Raw genomic sequence first — 20,034 nt, forward strand, 5'->3', positions numbered from 1 at the left:
TAAATTATATTGCTTACAAATAGCTTTATTTATCTTGCTGCAGGCATTCAGATTGTAGGGAAAGGTGCAAGTAAAAGCAGGTGCCAATTATTTTTTTGGCTAGATATTATTTTATTTCTGGCTTTTTTATGTTCACTTTATTTTGCTCTGTTTCCCACTATCTGAATACCTGGAACAGGCTATTCATTTGTCTATCTTGGCAGTTTTGACAATGTATTTATTGGCCTGATTCAACAACACAAATCCTCCTTACAGGCCACCCTTTAATTATGGTTCTTTATTAATATTTTTAGGACAAAACTTACAAAAATTATTCACAGTTAAAAATTTTTAGATATTACAACAAATTCATTCCACCAGTTTCATATGTATATTGAATGAATAGGGAGACCATAAAGGAGAATTGGATTGTTCACAATCCCGTTCACATGGAGACTTCAATGTTAATGTTAGGTTGTTTCAAGGTAGTACCAGTGACACATTTTCAAAAATAAAATTAATATCAATAGTCATTAAATTTTGTTGGAACATAATACTGGTAGCTTCAATTTATTGAGAGGATGACTAACACATAATTTTTTTTTTGGGTAAGCTTGCAGTTAAATAGAAATAATGTTGGGTTGCGCATTGCATAATATCGCACACACAGACCACATTTGGTTTACAAGGCCAAGCTGGTGGAGGGGTATAACCCAATCCCAAATGTGGAAATTTTTTATCTTGTTGATTGCACGTTCTACATGTATGCGCAAGCTGGCAATTTCTTGAGTCTTCACAACATCCTCAGCGGGCATTTGGCTAGAACTTCCTAGAAAAGGGGGAATGTTTAAGGAAACTCCCAGTGGTAACAGATCTTGAATGGTGAACCCTTTGTCTGCCATGACTGAGTCATTGTCTTCAAAAGGCAAATCAAGGAAACCACTTCTTAAATATAACACAGTATGATTAAGTGAGCTTCAAAAAAAAAAGCTCAATCAGACAGGAATTCCTGAGCTGTCACCCACACTCGCGGGAACCTTAGTGCCAGAGGTGCTGTAGAAGATGAGGAATCTCCCAATTCATGCGAAGACGACAGAAGCTCAGAGTCCAGTGATTCTGATGACTCTTCAAATGACTCTTCGACATACGTCGAAGAGTTATTTGAAGTGATGTTTCTACCAGACATGGGAGGAAACTTTTTTTAAGGCGGCGGGGGGTTAGCCTTAATATTATCATTATGTGAGGAGGGGTTGAAATTAATTTTTGCTTAATGCGAGGGGAGTATGACTTAGTTTTGGGGCGTATTTCACCCATTTCCCAACTCCCCCTCCAGGTAATTATTGCACAGTCCCTAATGTATGTGGCCTATGGCTGGAGTACGTTATTTGGTGGAAATACGACCTACGATTTACATTATTTCTCTCATTCTTTCTCATTGGGAGAAAAAAAGAAGCAAAACATCGGCGAGCGAAGCGAGCCGGCCGGTAGTATGGCGAGGAAAAGAGTGGCCCTTTCCCCCTTCCCAGACAACCGCTCGGCTCACTTCGCTCGCCAATATTCATATTTTTCCTGTTTCTCCCCGTTTTTTTGGGCCTTTTTCCACTACTGCAGAGCCTTGTCCCAGGCTAAATTTCTGTTGATGATTAACTCGACTTAAATATCAATCATGTCTCCTTTAAGTTACTTTCTTAGTCCGCACTTTTTTAGTTACGGTCCCATGGATCCCCGAGATTGGGCCTTAACTCCTACTTTACCCCACCCCTTCCGAATAGAATAGTCCCGAGAGTTCAGCAACCAAATGTCCAGACACAAACCGCTTTAAACTTTGCGGCCTAGGGGAGGTGTGTGTGGGGGAGGATTTCCTTCGTAGTGTCCCCTTTATTTTGTCCGAGGTTGCGACTCTGGTTACCTTCACAAGTGTACCCCGTCCAAACCAAAATCCAGGACTTTCGAAGACAAATGTCCAACAACGACCCTTTTCAACTTTAAGGGGAATAGGGGAAAGGTCCTGTAAAGTTTTCCAGCTTTATTCCTGGGATTGAAGTTATTCTCTTTTTATTAGAGGTGTTGACGATCAAGGTAATCCCGATGAGGCAAGAAAGAAGGATTATAAGCCGGTTTTGCCTTCATCAAAGCCGGTAGTCCCTCTGGTAGATGATGCTGATGATACCAGCCAGGAAATCTCACGGGAGGAGGAGTGACAGCTATTTTTTTTAACTGCTTAGGTTCGCATAATTTGCAAGTAGAGTAGTTTCCGCGTAAGAACACGTAGTTTATGATAAAGAAAGTCAGTTCAATTGACAAAGAGCACATCTGTTGTGCGACGGCCTAGAGTTAGCGTTGCCCTGAGGCCCCATATATTTTAATTAATCGTTCTTTCTCATAAACTTGAAGCCCTGGGACCTAGGGAATAGTTCAACGAACTTGAAGCTTGCTACGTCGCTGCGACTGTGGCGGCATGCTTCGAGCATCAATTTCGTTCAAATAGATAGAAGGAAAACCTCTCACAATTAGGTTGACGTTCTCATAGACTGTTTGTAGACTGTCGCTTTGAGTTAACGTACATTTAACTGGTTCTTTAACCTCCATTTACATATTCTTAAAACAATGACAATTCTCGTCAGTAGTTTAAAACCCCGGCGTAGGGAAGTCGTAGCCGGTGTATCCGACTCTGAATGTGTGTATTTTCTTGCTTTTACTTTGTTTGCACTTCAGCGTTTAATATGCTAATAAAGGCTGGTAACTCGAATTTTCCGTGCGTAATTTCTTTCGCTTTTGATAAAAAGAATATCTAAGGGATCTAACTCACTTGCTCTTCTCTATTAGCCTGTGCACAGACGCCCCCCTCCCCTCAGAAAAAATCGGCTATTTTCGATTCGATTTCTAGACTGACATGTCATCCGTCATCCATCCTAACGGGGCGGCGAAAGAGACAACGTCTCTGCCGGTTGCGGGGTGAGGCGAAGAGACGGATGACATTTCAGACTATTCGATTTATGACCGTCCACGGATGGTTTGTTTTCCCGACAATTGAATTTCGTTTGAGAATGACAGTGAACTAACTTACGGTATTATTTGACAAACTTTGGCATTGCATTTGCGTTTGCGTTGCCTCGTTTCACACAATTGAAGTGCAAACACAAGCGTGAATGCAAGCAGAAGGAAATGACATTTTTTTGTATTTCTTGCTTCGGCGCTTGGTTGACCGCTTGGTTTTTTATTTCCATTTCACACGCAACCTAAGAAGATCCTGGGGACGGGGTTGATTCACACGTGTTGCGTTGAGTTGCGTTACGGCTGTTGCGTTGTATAGTGTTCGCATTTACGCAGGGTCCAGGCTCCACACAGAAAACAAAGACCCCAGAGATTCATGGGACACTTTCAACGCGGTATTTTTGTTCTGTAATTTGTAGCAGCTTTCACGAAATATCGGAGGAATAAAAAGTTTCTTCAAAAAGAGTTTCTCGTAGAGGAGTTTCTTAAGGAACTTTTCTTCTTATTTTCGTTTTGCCGTAGCGCGAATGTGTTTGCACAGTCTTGGCGATACCCTTTATCCATCCGCAAGGAAAGGACCCAATACACAACGAAAGTATTCTGCTACATGTACAGCCTCCAGGTACGTTTTATTTAAACAGAGAGAGGTTCTTCTATTAATTAAACAGTCAGTGAATGATTGGACACGAGATAAACGAAGTCAACGAACTTTTTTGTCGTCTTACATGACTATTCGGGTGGTGTAAATTTTAATCGGCCAGTAAAATACTCGGACTGCGGACTGTGGATTACTGACTCCGGACTGGGTTCCACTGGTTCCTAAACGAAGGTTACAATCATGTAAGTGCTGCAAGCAGATGCTTATCTGACAAGCGTCATACTTCTCGATCATGAAACATACTGGAAAAATTAGGGAATTTATTTGGAAACAGCATCCTTTTGGAATTATGATTGTCTACACTATAGGTGTGAAGGCATTAATTTGTGTCCTTGCATTATGGTCATTTTAGGTGATCTATAAGACACATAAATTCTTGTACATGTACATCCTTCAGGGCAAGTCTTCAGGGCAAGAAATAAGGGTGCATTTCTTTACTAATGTCCAAATCCAGATTTGTAATCCGAAAACAGATAATTATATTTCGTTCCTTTACTAAAATCCAAAAATGCATTGTTGATCCAAATGATCCACAACGGAGGTGGATTCTTTGGATTATATTTAAAACCAGATACTTTGGATACATGATCCGAAGGGTTTCTTTACTATGGATCCAAAAAGAGTGAATACAGCCACCGATAACTTGAAATAATTTTAATACATACAGCAGCTGTTGACAACACTGTAATCTAATCTGAACTCGAGGCATGCATTAAGTGATCAATTTTATCCGTTTTATCCGGAGAGACAAAACTACACAACTTCTCCAGCGCGTCTTGCAGCAGTTTACTCTTCCAGTAAATATCTTATTTCAGCACTCATCTTCAAGCAGTGTCCTTGAGCTAACTGTCCAGATTAAAATGAAAGATCAGCAAATTTGCAACATCATCAACAGCCGTGTAATTCTCTCTCAACGATACCGTCAATACTGTGGGTCGTTTCTATGGAAATGAATGAAAAATATTCCTTTTTCGAATACATTGTTTCTTTTCTTAACAAAAAATTCTGATGATCCGGATTTTTAATCCGATCTCAGATTTTAGTCAAGAAATGCACCCTAATTTTCATTATACTAGGTAAAAAAAATACACTAAATATACAATTACGTTAACTGGTGTGCAAGAAATGACAATTATAACCTTTGATAAAAAATACTTCTGCTTTCACTGAATTGAGGCAATAGCTAATTCTTCCAAATACATGTAGTGTTCTTACCCATAAAGGTACATGCATGTCTGCAACTCATTGTTGTGACAGAGCAGTAAAGTAACAGGAACAATACTCGACAAATCCAAAGGTATAGTAGAAAGTGATGAGAAGTTCTTCAGTAAAACTTTATGTTCAAATCCTTTGTATTTTGTGCTATTTGCCATATTTTTAAAAACATTTTTGCATCAATTTATTGATTTATGTGTACAACAATAATCGTATAGTTTTGTTATTTACATGTATATGACTTATAATAATATATAGGCATTGAAACTGTTTCCTGTCGTCTGTTGCAACAGATGGCAATAATGGACATGGATTTGAAGAAACTTGAAAGAAGTTTGCCCAACAAGATTTATTGCTATGCCCGGCCTGCAGAAATCACTAAAATAAAAAATGATCATGGTTAGTGTTCCATGATAAAATTTCTTTGATATCTTCATCTTAACCCTACAGTGGCATTTCATGTAAGGGTAGAGGAACTACTTGTAAGCAAAGACTTCAGCACAGCATTGATCTAAAGCAGAAATTAATAAGCTTGTAACATTGCCCCTTCAAATCAGAGGAAATGTCCATTTCCCCAACGGCAGAAACCCTATGATTTTTGGTCAAATATAGTATCTTTGCTATCTGTTTACAAAGATGATGTGAACATAGAAATTATGTTTGGTGATGTTTCAGAGAAGAGAGATGGGCTGTGAACAATTATTTAGGTTTTGTTCTAGAGTGTGGAAATATCTGTTATCTAAAGGGTTTATTAGCCTATATATTTGGGTCAAATAATAGCAAGTTTTTGCTAGCCTTCTGTATGGTCAAAATGAAGTGCAAAACGTTGCCTGGCAATGATTTTGTTTTGTGAAATAGAGAAATTTGTTGTTGGTGCAGACATCTCGTTATTATTTTAACCGATCTTCAAATCCCAAGAGTGACTAACATCAATTTTCTTTTAACAATATTGACATCGATCATAAAAAAGGTTATGACAAGTAATAAAATGAAACCAATTTAAAGGGAAAATGTTTTGATCTTTTATCAAATTCTTTCAACTAATTCTTTAAGGAAATATGGAGCCCAGTTTGGAGAATTTGTAGGTGGATGTTTGGGGCATAAAGAGTTAACAGATGATCCGCAACACATCCTAAAGTGCTTGTGCATGGCTTGTCAATTTCTGTTTGATGAAGTGTTGTCTTGTCAAATTCAACCAGAAAATAATTTATTATCATTCAGTTTTAAGAAACCTATGAATTTATGAAGCTGGTTAGTTTTTGGAGGCACCGCAAAATCAAATTTTCTTTTATGCGAATACCTTCTAAAAGAATTAGGTTTCAAATTTCACACTTGTTTTAACACTATCCAAATTTGCGATGAGTTGTTGCATTTCAGTTTATTAGCAACTCATTCACGAATCGTAATGATTGTACAAATTATAACCGCTCTTAAAAGTTTTTGTCAATAATATTCTCACCTATAAGTTGGCTCACAGAACTCTTTGATTGGTATAGTTTAGCGAAAGTTAAATTGGAGATAACAAATTAAAAATAAATCAAGCTTCCATAACTGGAGTGATCAAGGTTTTAAATGGATGGCACATTTTGCATGTAACATAAGAGAGAGATTATTCATTCTTATTACAATGTATTTTGCCACCTTGTAATGTTACAATAATGTTATTACAAAGATTTGATAGTACATGTATTGTATAGCATTGATTTTAAGAATGTTTAACAGGTCTTCCCTCCCCTGGTGCTGTGCCTTGATGTGGAGTGAGGCTTGCGTGCCCATGTTGTGTCCAGAGCTATGATGGTGGGAGCTTATGCTCCTGGTGGGTTCAACTACATGTATGCCAGATTGGTCTAAGGGATAAGGGCCTGAGACTAAGCAGCACCGTATCCTTGTCCTCAGGTTGGGGGTTTAGTGCATGGCTAACAACTCTGTCTTGTTAAACACCTCATGTTAAACCTCATTAGGGAAAACAGGAAAAAGCACCTACTATAGAGGCTCTGTTAGTGGAAGGGGACAGGCGAGCAAGTTGAAGATCCTCTGAAGAATGAGCTACATGTGTGTACAGATGCAGTGACAAAGCTCAACAACATTGCCATTGAACAGGCCGTGAAGTAAAATACATAAAAATGTACATGTGGATTTCCAGTAATATTCCTAATGTCAACCCTGCATGACTCTACACCTGAGGAATTTCACTTTTTTATGTGCCGCTGACAAAGAAAACTTGCTACTGCATGCTGGCAAGAGATCAAACCAAAGTAAGTCAGACAAAACTTCCGTCAAGATATTATGGAAATCAGAACTCGATCTCAATGTTCCCCTTCAACTGGCATGGGCAACTACAACTCACAAACCAACCTCTGCTAAAACTATGAAATCAAGGATACCCAACATGCATGCCCAGACAGTACCCATACTGACAATTATTCTTCCCTACAAGTGCATCCTTCTAATTCCAGATGCCTGGCTGGAACTTGCTAAAGTTAGTGCAAGTGGTGTTAAGTCAATGAACTGTGCTGGTGGAAAGTGGTACATGTACCTCTTAATCTGCATAAGACAAGTGATTACCTGTAGAATCATACAAACGGTCAACCAATAAGCCAGCAATTACATGTATGGAACCGGGAACTCATACGGACTGTTCTTCCCTATTTGTACTCACTGTGTTCAACTACAAGCACAAACCTGATGCCTGTCTTTTGCTGTGTTGTCAACCAGGCAAGTGGCATTGAAGGTCAACCCCCCACTCAAATCAAGAAAATTCAGGATACCCAACATGCCTTCAAGGTAAGTACTTATACTGACTGTTCCTCTACACTTTGTTGTGATCCTCAACTGCATCCCTGATGCTGCCTATACATTCCAGATTACTGACTGGAAACTTGTGGAAGATATCACTTGTATGAGACTGGATTCCTAATCTATAGTGGCTGAGTGCTTGTGTATGGCCAGATTCCAAATATGAAAGCTGAACTTGTGGAAGGTGTAGTTTCCGTTTTTGCGGAAACCAGTGTCACTTAATCTGCATAACACAAGAGATCAGATATCATAGAACCGGTCAACCAATAAGCCAGTACTGTAAGTATGGAAACCAGAAACTCATACTGATCTGTTCTTCCCTGTTTGTAATGTTCAACTACAAAAGCATCCCTGATGCCTCCCCTTTTTGCTTCGGTGTCAACCTACATGTACATGTAGCACTTGAAGGAACCTACCACCCAAATCTTTGAAATTAAGGATACCCAATGTGGCTACTCAGTCAGTTCTCATTACTGACTGTTCCTCTGCACTTGTTGTGATCATCGATCTACAAATGCATCCCCGATGCGCACCCCACACATTCCAGATATTTGACTGGAAACGTGTGGAAGATATTACTTGTGTGAGATTGGATTTCTAACAGTAGCTGGGTGTTTGTGTCTGGCCTGCAGATTCCAGTGAAAGCTGAACTTGTGGAAGGTGTAGTGGTGTTTGACCGATGAACTGTTTCAGCAGAAAGAGGTGTCACTTAATCTGCATAACACAAGAGATAAGATGTCATAGAACTGATCAACCAATAAAGCAGTAAGTGTGGAAGGAAACCAGCAACTCATACTGACTGATTTTCCCTATTCGTAGTGTTCAACTACAAAAGCGTGACGTCTCTCCTGATGCTTGCCTTTTTTGGTAAGGTGTCAACCTGGCAATTAGAGGAACCCACCACCCAACTCGCGGAAATCCAGGATACCCAACATGCCTTCTCATTAGTCAGTTGTCATACTGACAGTTCCGCTACACTTGTCGTGATCATTGATCCTTAATGGCATCCCTGATGCCCGCCCCACAAATTCCAGATATCTGACTGGAGACTTGTGAATGATACTACTTGTATGAGATTGGATTCCTAACAGTGGCTGGGCGCTCAAGTGTATGGCTGGATTCCAACGAAAACTGAACTTGTGGAAGGTTCAAGTTGTGTTTGGCCATTAAACTTGATCCTACTGTCTGTTCTTCTTCCCCTGTGATGATAAGGGTCAATGCAAGTCACTTTAGCTGTCAGCATGCCATTAATTATGGATATCTGCACCACTCTATAATAAAACATAATCCTTGAAGGATGACAGTTAATGCAGATGAAGATGACTACGGTACAGGTTGTCGAAATGTCAGTCACTGTCAACAACAACAGTCCTATTCAGGACTACGTTCACCCGGACGATCAAACTCAACCTTCTTTTGAAGAGTCTCGTTATCAACCGCAATTTGTTGTGATACATTAATTTTATTGTTTTTTTTTTAACTTCGTGCAGTTTAACTTTGGAGAAATAATGCCATAAAACATTGATTTGAAGTTAAACATCGACTGTTTGTACCTGATATCATTTTTTATACCTTATGTTGAAATTAGAAGGAATGAGGTGCCAAGATTACCGGTCTGCCATGAGGAAGAAAGCAGAGCTGACAAGCAAAAGCCACTGTTGTTGTCTTCCTGATCATAAAAGTATAACTATGGATTAGTGGAAAGTATATGTAATCATTGCATGTGTAGCTTTCTGCATGACTTACTGTGAAACTCACAAAACCATGCACACCAGGAAAATTAATTTTACGGAATATTATTGTGTTGCGAAGAAAAAGCCAATGAGGCGTGAGAAAACTAAACTGCAAATGGCATGGGTAATAATTAATTTTAGTTTGTGGTTTTGTGGTTTGCTTTCGCGTCCTGAACTTTATTGTGATTGGTCACTACACAATAAATATTCCTGAGAATTTTCAGGCATTCATGGTTATCTGAGTTTGACAGTCATTTCCATTCCACTATTTTGTTAGCTGAGAGGTGAAAATCATGACTGTTAGTAACTTTTATCTTTTTGTGTATCTCAAGACTAGAGGGGATTAGTGGCCTGCCGTGAGGGAGAAAGTAGAGCAGAAAAAGATTTGAGGTATGTGACTTTTTTTGACTGATGATTTTCTCATAGCTTTTGTTGCAGTTGTTTTCAAGTCTAAAAAAATCATAAATCATCATTTAAGTGACAAGTAACCATGGTGACAAATTATGTCGCTGATTTTTATTATAGGTGATTGATTTTCCCCCTCTTTTTTAGCATGGTCTGTGTGGATCCAGGTTGTGAACTGCTCAAAAAGTTTGTGGCATTATATCTGAGTTACCTGACAATTGTGACAGAGAGAGAAAATCCTGTCAATTTTCCATAGTATAGAATTCTTTGGAGGAAACTTCCTTCTGCATAGCAGCTCCCAGAGAAGGATACAATGATACAATTGGAATTCCTCAAATAGAGCGTTTGATTTGTGCCTTCATTGTTACTAGTAAAGCTGATACAAGGTTCCTTAAATGATTTATTGCAGTTTTCAAGATCCTTGACAGTTTAAGGCATTCTCCGTAGACTGTTCACAGTCCTCTATTTTTCCCTAAGATCTTCGAAATCAAGCGCTTTGCATTACGAACTGACATCTTGGATGAGTGTCAAAACTACTTAAAGATCGGTACCTACTTAGGGGGCGCTAACCCGAACCCCAACCCCAACCCCAACACTAACGCTAACCTGAACCTGAACCCGAACCCTCAGCTCGCCCCCTCGGTACATTTGAAAATCAAGATAGCCGTGACTGTAAGACGCGGTATATCTAAACGATCTCACAAAAAAATAGGCGACTGTGAACAGTCTACATTCTCCGATGCAAGCAAAAGTGACTAGTATAGTTAAGCAGCATCCTTGGAAACCAAATCTTTAGGGTCCAGATACCTATTGATATTTGTGTCTTTCTTTTGCTCAAGATACCTGATTTTTTTTGTGGGCAATTTCGGTTTGTAACTGGCCTGGGGTTTTCCTCCTAGGGGCAGGTGGACATATGGGGAGATTTTTCACCCATCTGTCGTTCCACAACCCCATTTAATTTGGCATTTACTTAACTATGTGGACTGTCATAATCGATCCAGAGTTGGTATAATTATCGTTAATGCTGTTATAACGTTATAAATGACAATTTTATTGTAAGTATGAGTCACATTTTGAGAGTAATAAACTGAAAGTTAGCTCTCTTTGTAAGTGTGTAGTTAAGCATTAGAAATCATAGTAAACATGAAAGGGAGTTGATCGAGAAATTATTATTCAAGACATTTCAATTTTCAAGTCATCAGTGTGGAAGCTGCTGGCTGGATATTGATGTAAACTCCTTAGGTAACCTGGCAATCCTATATTGGGCTTATATTAGGTTTTGGCAGAAACCCATTATGGGTTTCTGGTTTTGGTACACAAAAACAGTACTACCGTGGCTGAAGGATTCTTCATGCAACTGAAAGAGGATAGCTTAGGAATGATGATTGGTCATGAAATCGAAAATTTGACCAAAATCATGGACTTTGGAAAATATCCAATTTAGTGACTAAGTAAAATGTATGTTTTCAATGTCTAGGAAGGTTTGTTTTTTATCTAGAACATCCCAAGATATCACTTCTGGGTCTATTTTTGCTCTAAAAAGAATATACACGAAATGAAAAATTTTGACCAAAAACATGGACTAATTTAGTGACTAACGAAAATTTATATTTTATGGTCTAGCAAAGTTTCTTTTTTATATAGATCGACCCCAAACGGCCCAAATTTACTATTCACGTAAATAAAAAATAAATTGAAAACTCTTAACTAATCTTTGGAAAATACCCAATACCCAATTTTTGTAGCAAAATCAGGCATTAACCAATTTGGAGAAATAATACTGAATTTGGCGACCCAGACTATAGGGCAGAAATAAAATCTCTTCTTTTCAGTTGTTCTTACCAGTTAGAGAGAACTAGAAAAGTATTGTTTGACCATTTTTTGGAAAGATGACGAAACAATTTTCTCAAGATTATGAGTTTGGCTGGTGATTATGTTTCATTTTCCCAAAGGGGTTAGCGGTTAGCCTATGATTATAATTCTTTGTTGAGACTCTATAGTCTATACAGTACTGTTGGTAATAGACTAAGACAGAGCGAAATGTTAGTTTACACATTTTATTAAATTTTAACAATTGAACAAGGTAAAATTTAAACAACAACGACAATAAAATGTTAACCGTATTATACAACGAGGAATAAGTTGATGTCATGTTCTCTGAATGAAAAATGTTTTGCCGTGGTTATTTAGTTCGATCTCATACAAAGCTTGCTCTGTATCTAGTAGGTTACGAAGCTGGGCTCTTCTGACCTGAAATGTTTTATAAGAACAAAAAATAAATTATGAGATATACATACAGTGTGTAAGGTTGTTATACTAAATGACAGTTCCTTAAACACTCAAAGACCCCCTCGCCCCCCTCCCCCGCCCCGCTCCCTTTGAGATAAAAATTAGAAAACGAACTTAACCTCTCTATTTAACTTGGAAATTTCAATAAGTACCAAGAATTTATTGGAGAATGTACACTGTTCACTGGATTAGCACTAATTGGCCTCTGTGCAACCAGGCACACTGGGCTTATAAGCAGCAGCTAGGTTACAGTTTTTTTTCTTCTTTTCTCTGGCTATACCTTATCCTTGATTTGAAAATTGTACACATGTAATAATCTAATAAAAAAACTTACAGCCGTTAATTCTTTGTTGGCAAGAGACAGCTCCTGTTTTGTGTCCTCAGCCCATTGCTTTAGCAATCGTCTTTCACTATTCTGCAAAATGCAACAAGTAAATTTAAAAATTCATTTTTGCTGCACTTTTCAAAAACAAATGAGTTCTGAAGTTCAAAAGCCGCTGCTGCTGTCGATCATCTTAGCAGACCTCGCAGAAAACAGAAATTTACTTGGACCACAAGCTCAAAAGGTCACAGTTTGTGATTTGTGTTTGGTGGATTTTGATCCATTTTGAGTGTTTCTGTGTTTCAAGGTTCGTTGCTTGTTGCTTGCAGCAGCAAAAAACATTATTGTAAGCTTGTTGGCTTTTTATTTCAGAGTTTATGTTTTATTGAAAAGCGCAGTAATTTAATTGGCTTTCCCTGACTCTTCTGTCTCCAGTCACCTCTGAGTCTCCTATTAATATTAACAAGAGATACATGGTCAAGGGAGGGTGAGGGAAAGAGGATTTCTCTCTCTTTTCTTTCCCTTCTTCCCATCACCCCTTGCCCTCCCTTTAGTTGTGCTTCTTGCTTTCCATTCCCCACGTGGGTGGGAACCAAAAGAGATGACTGTGGAAATGAGTCAGAATTGGCTACCAATCTATTTTATTTATATCCACAGTGTGACAAACGTACTCTGACAGTAGACTAGGAAGCACAGGAAAAAATAACAGATTCCCACTTTTGGATATTTTAGGGTATTTAAAGAATATCCACAAAAATCCCAAACTTGAAAGAGTGAGACAAGTCCCAATCAGGAAACTTGGTTGGGAATTCCCTGGTTAGGACTTGTCTCACTTTGCCAAATTTGGGATTTTTATGGGTATTCTTTAAATACCCTAAAATATCCAAAAATGGGAATCTGTTATTTTTTCCTGTGAAGCTGATAGGTAATTAACAAAGCTACCCATGCTGTGTGTAACACATTAACTTTTTGTGTACCTGGCCATTTTGGATAAATATTATACTGATTTTGGTCGATCATCATATTTTAAATCGCAAAACATTATAAATTGCCCCTTTTTATAATAATTGCACAACTCACATGACAGTCGCACATCAGAACATTGTACAAAATGTAATTCCATACAAGAAAGTAATTATATAATTTTTGTTTGCTTGACTCCAAAAACCCTCTGCACTGGAACTTCAGGATAAAAATTTTATGCTTTTGACATCATTTAATGCCATTTTTCTAGATTTACAATGTATAGGCAACATAATCACAAACCTCTTCTTGTTTTTCCATCCATTCAGCAATCCGATTTACTCTAATCTCACTAAAGAAAAAATGTGAGTCATGAATTATTATACAAAACAGTGGGGTGCCAGGCATTTTGCTATTATTGTCACGTCACAGATAAGCCTAACCTGGATTTGTACTATAATCTGTTTCTTTTGTTTAATGTTAAATTTGGGCGCACTAATTAATAAAAGTATGGACAGAAGGACCCACAAAAACAATCATTTTCTAACTCCAGATTTAGATGGACTAGAACCTACAGAAAAAATAAGTCACATGCACCAGTCTCTAATTTCTTAATAAGTCTCTTACAGTGTCTTCCCATTACTTTTATGAAAAAATATTTACTTGTCTGAGAGCAACAACAGATAATTTAAAGTTTGATACAAGGGTTTATATTTAAAGCTTAAGGCTACTTGTAAAAGTATATTATAATTACCTCTTGACTTTTGCTTCCTGTTCAGAATTAAGCTCATCATTCTACCACAAAAAAAAAAAAATGACATGTAAATTTTGATGTTTGTGAAATTACCAATTTATGCCCAATGCCATGCAGATACAGTACATGAAACAACAAGTTACCTTCACTTATACCCGCCAAACTTTTTACATTTATAGGCGTGACATTTTTTATCTTAAGAGGGCCAAGATTTTTCGTAGGGGTCCAATAATATCCGAAGATGTCCAAAGACGTTCCGAAGACTTCCGAAGACGTTATGAAGAGTTCCATCTAACACGAACACAGGAACACAAAGGAACATTGACTTCCCTACTAATAAAAGAGAATTCGGAGAAAGTCGATCATCCACATAGACTTTTCTTTTCTCTCTTTGGTTCTGGTTTGTTTAAATAATTAATATAATTTTCAAAATGTGTCAGTTAATGCTGTAATGGCTCAAACTTTTCTACCAGGTGTGACAAATTGGAACACAGGCGTGAGATCCAAGTTTTCAATCTGCAGGTGTGACAATCAGGCCTTAGGTGTGACACTTGGCAGGTATACCTTCACTTAGCCATGGTTAATTACATGTACTTTTCGCCAGAACTGCTTTCAGACCCATAAACAAACTTATTGTGAGAGCATAAAACTTACAGTGAAACAATAAAATAAAATAAGACCTAAAAGGTCAAACATTATCTAAAATTAAAGATAGGCAACAGTTCCAAAACAAAACTACACTGACAAAACTTCAGTCATTACGTATCAAAGTTAAGAACCACTGTTATTTGAAACTCCTTGACCAGTCCACTGTTTTGCCCCTGACTGGGAATGACCAGGGCAATGCAGAGCCTTTCACTTGGTATTTCACTTTATAGAATGATGTGAATGCTACAAGCACTGTGATTGATCATTGCCCATGATCTATTAGAGTACACGCAGATACATGGATAACATCACGGGAAAACTGTTTTCTTTGTTTTGCTCAACATGGCACACAGATTTGAAAATGCATGTGTGTGAGATTATTTCGGATTTGGAAGGTGAAAGCAAAGAAAAAAATTTACCAGGAGTTATTTACAAAGAAGAAAAATGGAGAAATGGAGGCCAAAAGAATTTTCGTGAATTTTCACGAAAATTTTTGTTGCCCCGGGCGAGCATGGTTTCTCCTTCTTCCAAGTGAAAATGTTCACTGGAAGTGTAAGTGTGCTGCTCACTAGTACATCATTAAAAATTAAAAAAAAAAATATCAATAACAACATTAACCATTGTCCTTTGAAAGATAACCAAGATTTACAAGACTTATTTCCAAAGACCTATCAATTAACGATTATTGTTGGATCAATAGTATTTTCCTCAAACCTCAGGACTTCGCACATGTATCAGTGTAGTTGTATGTTACCTTTCCCCCCTACACACACACCTCTTACAACTACAATAATGGGAAGTTCTTTTTAGAACTTCGCACCAGTTATATGTAGGAATGAACTGACTTGTGTTCGAGGGTTTGTTCCCAACCTAGTCTTTGCAGATCTTAACCCATTGGCTGATTTCATCACTCGGTGAATCGAAGATTAATGCCTCTTAATGCAGTGCGCAAAAATGCTATTTCTTTGAAAGAATTTAAATAATTAGTGAAAACAACATCATCGTTGTCTGAAGAGAAGATCAGCTTAATCGTTCTGACAAAATTATTAATTGCTCCTAAACAATGGAAACAAATTTCATCGTTTTCTCTGCAGTATAAAGCGCACAATGGATTTGATCTTTACGTAATTACCTAACAGAAAGTAAGCAAAATTGATCCAGTTCCACTTATGCCAGCTAGCCCTTTTATCTCTTGTCATGCACAAACCTTGATTCGCTCCTCCTGTCTTTTAAGCGCTTTCCGTAGATTTTTCGCTCCAGGTCGTTCCACTTCGTACCTATAATTCGTTGCCATCGACATCTTGATTAAAAAAAGGTTACCGGATTAAAACACAAGGGAAAATTACTTGTGAAAGCTTCACAAATCCTTCGATCGTTGATCACAATGAAGCTACAAAAATCACAATGGTTGCCGAAACAAAAAACGTCCTGGTTGTCCTGGTAACGAGAGTATTTTTGTTCGGCCCAGTCTCTGTGGAAAAATGTAACCACAGGCATACCATCCTGGGCAGAAAATGGGCACAGTTGTTCGAAGGCCGATTTTCTGTAACCCGGGGGGGGTTATTTCCTTTTCCTTTCTTTTGAAGCACTTTCTGAGACAATTTTCTCCGTTTTTTCAGAGTATCCAGCCATCAAACTGTATACAAAAAGAATAAAACTAAATCGCACGTATTCGTTTTTTTTGGGCCATCTCAGCTTAAGAAGAAACAAAGAGCAAACTGCAGTGCCACATAAGGAAATATCAACGAATTTCTGGAAAGAAATGAAACTTTAACTTGACGTTTCGTATGTTCCAACATAAATCTTCAGAAGTAATTAACCGAAGTAATAAAAGTAAAGAAACTGACTTGGCTTTTTACGCTATCACGTCTGAATTCAAATTCATGCACTTGACATGATAAAAATTACACACGGCAGACTGATCCTGATGGGTCTGATGGCAAAGCGATAAAGAAGTAAACAAAATATGGTTAGCCTATTCAAGGCGTTCGGATAGTAGAGCGCGAAGTTCAAATGGAGGGGAGCGAGTTAAATTGTGCGTGGGGAAAACGTGGGGAGACCGGGCTGAACGCCTCGAACAAGTTTAAATATGGTAAGTACGGTAAAATAAGATATAAAATATGTATTTCAAAAAATTTTCCTGATATTTTGGATTGAAAGACAAATCTTCCTCAGGGACGAAAAACTGAAAATAATAGAGAGATTTAGAATCATGTTTCTGACGGCGAACGGTAGACGTTAGTTTGTACCACCTGGCCATGTTTTTTCTTATGAAATGTCGTTTACTGTTTATTATACCCACAAAAAAATAGAAATTTCACGCCAGTTTCATCCATGAGAATTATAGTTTTGGACAGTTTTTATCTCAGTAATTAAGACCTATTCTGAAAAATTATTTGCTTGAATTTGACGTGTGCCGTAGACGTGATTCTAAATCTCTTTAATGATAACTAACTGATCGTAGCCTTATGTCACCTACCAATCACTCTGTCAGTTATTTTTAATTTCACCGCCTGTCTGCCATCTCCTTTTCTTTAGTTTCGGTTCCAGGTCTACAAGAGATCAGCACCACTCAACGGTTTGTCGATGTGGTCGTGCTGCACTTTAACATATATATTGACCTTATGGTTTGCTTCTCTTTTTCATTTTTAGATTAATGCCGGGGAATTTCAGACCATGTTAGTGGAACCTCACTCTACAGGCAGTCGTTTTTAGTATATACTAAAACAGTGGATAGTGTTTTTCGAGCGCTCTGATTGGCTACCCAATCAGTGAATATCCTGCACTATTCACTGATTCACCTCCAGTTCCTCCGAGCGAGCAACGCCAAACTCGCGTAAGTTGCGAGCAAAATGCCTTCCCGGTTTTCTGCCGTAAACAAACAAACAAATTTCACAACTAATCAAGCAAGCTGTTCCTGAAATACACGAAGAAGGTGACGAAGTTCGGATTGGAAGTTTTAACAGGTAAAGCTTTGTCTTTTTGACACTAATTTATCGATAAAACTGGTGAAAAAGTTTTTGTTTACAAATGCAAATTAAGTTTAAGTCTTGCTTACTTTATTTAGTTGAGTTGTTCATAAATAAGCTTCAAACTAAATTTAATAATCTTTTTTTATAGAATGATTTTAAATACAGAAAGAATTCACAACTCCTTTTGAAGAAATTTCCCCGCAAGAGCTAAACAAATGCCTTGAAAAGTTTTAATTGTCGGCAAGAATAAAGCGACGGCCGCAGCCGCCCGGTCATTACGCGCCAAAATTGTAATCGTTGGCAACAGTATTTGAGTTAAAAATCATCATTTTTGTGCTCAATGATCTCACTGTTTTAGTATATACTAAAACAATTATTCACCTCAGTGTCGGTGGCTAGTCGTGGATATTTACCTCACTGCTTCGCAGTTCGGTAAATATCCAGGACTAGCCACCTCCACTTCGGTGAATAATTGTTATATAACGGACAGTTTTGTTTGTCGCCACGAAAAGCTCATATTTTTTTTCTCTAAAAAGAACACGCTCAATACGGACACCTGTTAAAACGGACAACGGATACTTTTTTGTGTTCCGAGACAAATTCTCTTATTTCGTCAAACTGGCTTTACTGACACCTTTTATCTGCGTGCTGTTTCTATGACTGAATATCTTACCACTGATGAAAACCCAACAGAAACAGCGAAAAACCTTTTAAATGTTCTGTCTACTGAATAGTCTGTCTAATAGTTATTTGAATAAATTGCGACTTCAACTGCGAGAATTTTCAATTTGTTTCTTCATTCCGCCGGGTTTGGTTCAAATATATGAAATTCTTTAAATAGATTTAAAAACATTATCATCGGGCACAGGGATTCGCTCTCTTAGCTCCTTCTCTCTTGAATTCATATATTCATTACCGTAAATCCTCTATTAAGCCCCCCCCCCCCCCCCCCCAACCCCTACCCCTCTCAAATAAGCCTCATTCTCCACTAAATGATAGACTGTATTATTCAATCACGACTGTAAAACATCGTGTGGACTGATCCGGGATGGTTTTTTCACCAACTGGAAGTTCGGATTTGTTTTTGATCTTTGGCTGAATGACCTCCAACTTCTTGTCCCTGAGATTTTCTACTTTGCATTCTAGTTTTTTTGGAGAACTGATATCATCGTCCTTGCTCAGTAAATGAAATATGCCCCCCCTCTCTAATAAGCCCCCCGTCTCTATTAAGCCTCCCCGTCCCCCACCTCAAATAGGTTTGAAATAAATAAGCCCCCCGGTGGGCTTAATAGAGGATACAGTATTTCATCTTTATCTTTGCCGGTTATATTACCAACCAATTTAATGACTAGCTCCTAGTTGGCTTGCTGGTAGCTTTCTGTTTGGTTTGAGCGATGAACCAGTATCGCAGAAGTCTGGGTTCGAATAGCGACAAGCCTGAATTTTTCAGGCTTTCTCCTTGAAACTGCATAAATTGCCACTTTAAAAACTGCAAGAATCTTCCATCTATCTCTTCATTCCGCGGTTTTAGTTCAAATATATGAAATTCTTTACATATTCATTATTTCACTTTAGCTTTCGCTGTCAATTCTTTTGAATGTTGTTTTTGCGACCTGTTATTTTTCATTTATAATAATTCAACGGCACAATTTTTCCCAAGAAGTAATTAACGCCTTTCAGAACACAAACACTTTCCAGAAAATTAAATGTACGTCTCTCTCCGGAGCAAAAATGACCTCACTTGAACAATCTTCATTTCAACATGAGAGAATGACTTAAAACATCTCGACTGCAATGAGACTAAATTGCCCAATCGTTCAATAAAAACAGAGAGAGGATAGAAGTGCGAAATTCTTAAAACACCCCACTGGGGGTTACCGAGAAATACGTCAACTTTTTTTTTTTACAGTGGTTCATTAAACTCCTTTTTGAGTTATATGTTACATTTGGCTTTACCTTTTTCTTTTGAATTCACTTACTCATTATTTTTTTACATTTTCTTCTTACGCTTTTCCTTTTTACTGAATTCTACCACGTCGTCCTTTATTTTGGCTTGCTTTGTCTGGAAGCAGTTAAAAATCCTTTTCAGAACGGGTTTAAGTTTTAATTATTTGTTTAATTCTTTTCCACATACTGTAGATTTCAACCACAAGGATATTCAAGAAATAATTTAGTTAGTATTTGGTCAGTGGCCTTTCAGAGATAAACTCGTATTTAATTCCTGTGACGGTATCGAAGCGTGTAAGAGATATATGTGTGAAATTCTTTAACAGATTAGTGGAGATCAGACCTGAGTGGAGATGTGC

At 37.9% G+C, this 20,034-nt stretch overlaps 2 protein-coding genes across 3 annotated transcripts in view; one reads left to right on the forward strand and one right to left on the reverse strand.

Moving 5' to 3' along the window:
- LOC140938624 (uncharacterized) overlaps positions 1-2,728 on the forward strand; it is a 61,210-nt gene extending 58,482 nt beyond the window's left edge. For both annotated transcript variants that reach the window (XM_073388123.1, XM_073388124.1), the window contains exon 16: positions 2,042-2,728. In XM_073388123.1, coding sequence (XP_073244224.1) covers positions 2,042-2,180 — 139 coding nt within the window. In that variant the 3' untranslated portion in view covers positions 2,181-2,728. The remainder of the gene's footprint in view (positions 1-2,041) is intronic.
- Positions 2,729-11,870: 9,142 nt separating this feature from the next.
- LOC140938634 (uncharacterized) lies at positions 11,871-16,182 on the reverse strand. Its single transcript, XM_073388132.1, has 5 exons — positions 15,964-16,182; positions 14,109-14,149; positions 13,658-13,706; positions 12,404-12,484; positions 11,871-12,030 (listed from the first exon to the last, which is right to left on the reverse strand). Exons 1-5 carry the CDS (start codon positions 16,054-16,056, stop codon positions 11,929-11,931), a joined length of 366 nt encoding a protein of 121 aa, XP_073244233.1. The 5' UTR covers positions 16,057-16,182; the 3' UTR covers positions 11,871-11,928.
- Between the last annotated feature and the right edge of the window lie 3,852 nt (positions 16,183-20,034).

Source organism: Porites lutea, chromosome 5, assembly GCF_958299795.1.
Source record: "Porites lutea chromosome 5, jaPorLute2.1, whole genome shotgun sequence".
NCBI lineage: Eukaryota > Metazoa > Cnidaria > Anthozoa > Scleractinia > Poritidae > Porites > Porites lutea.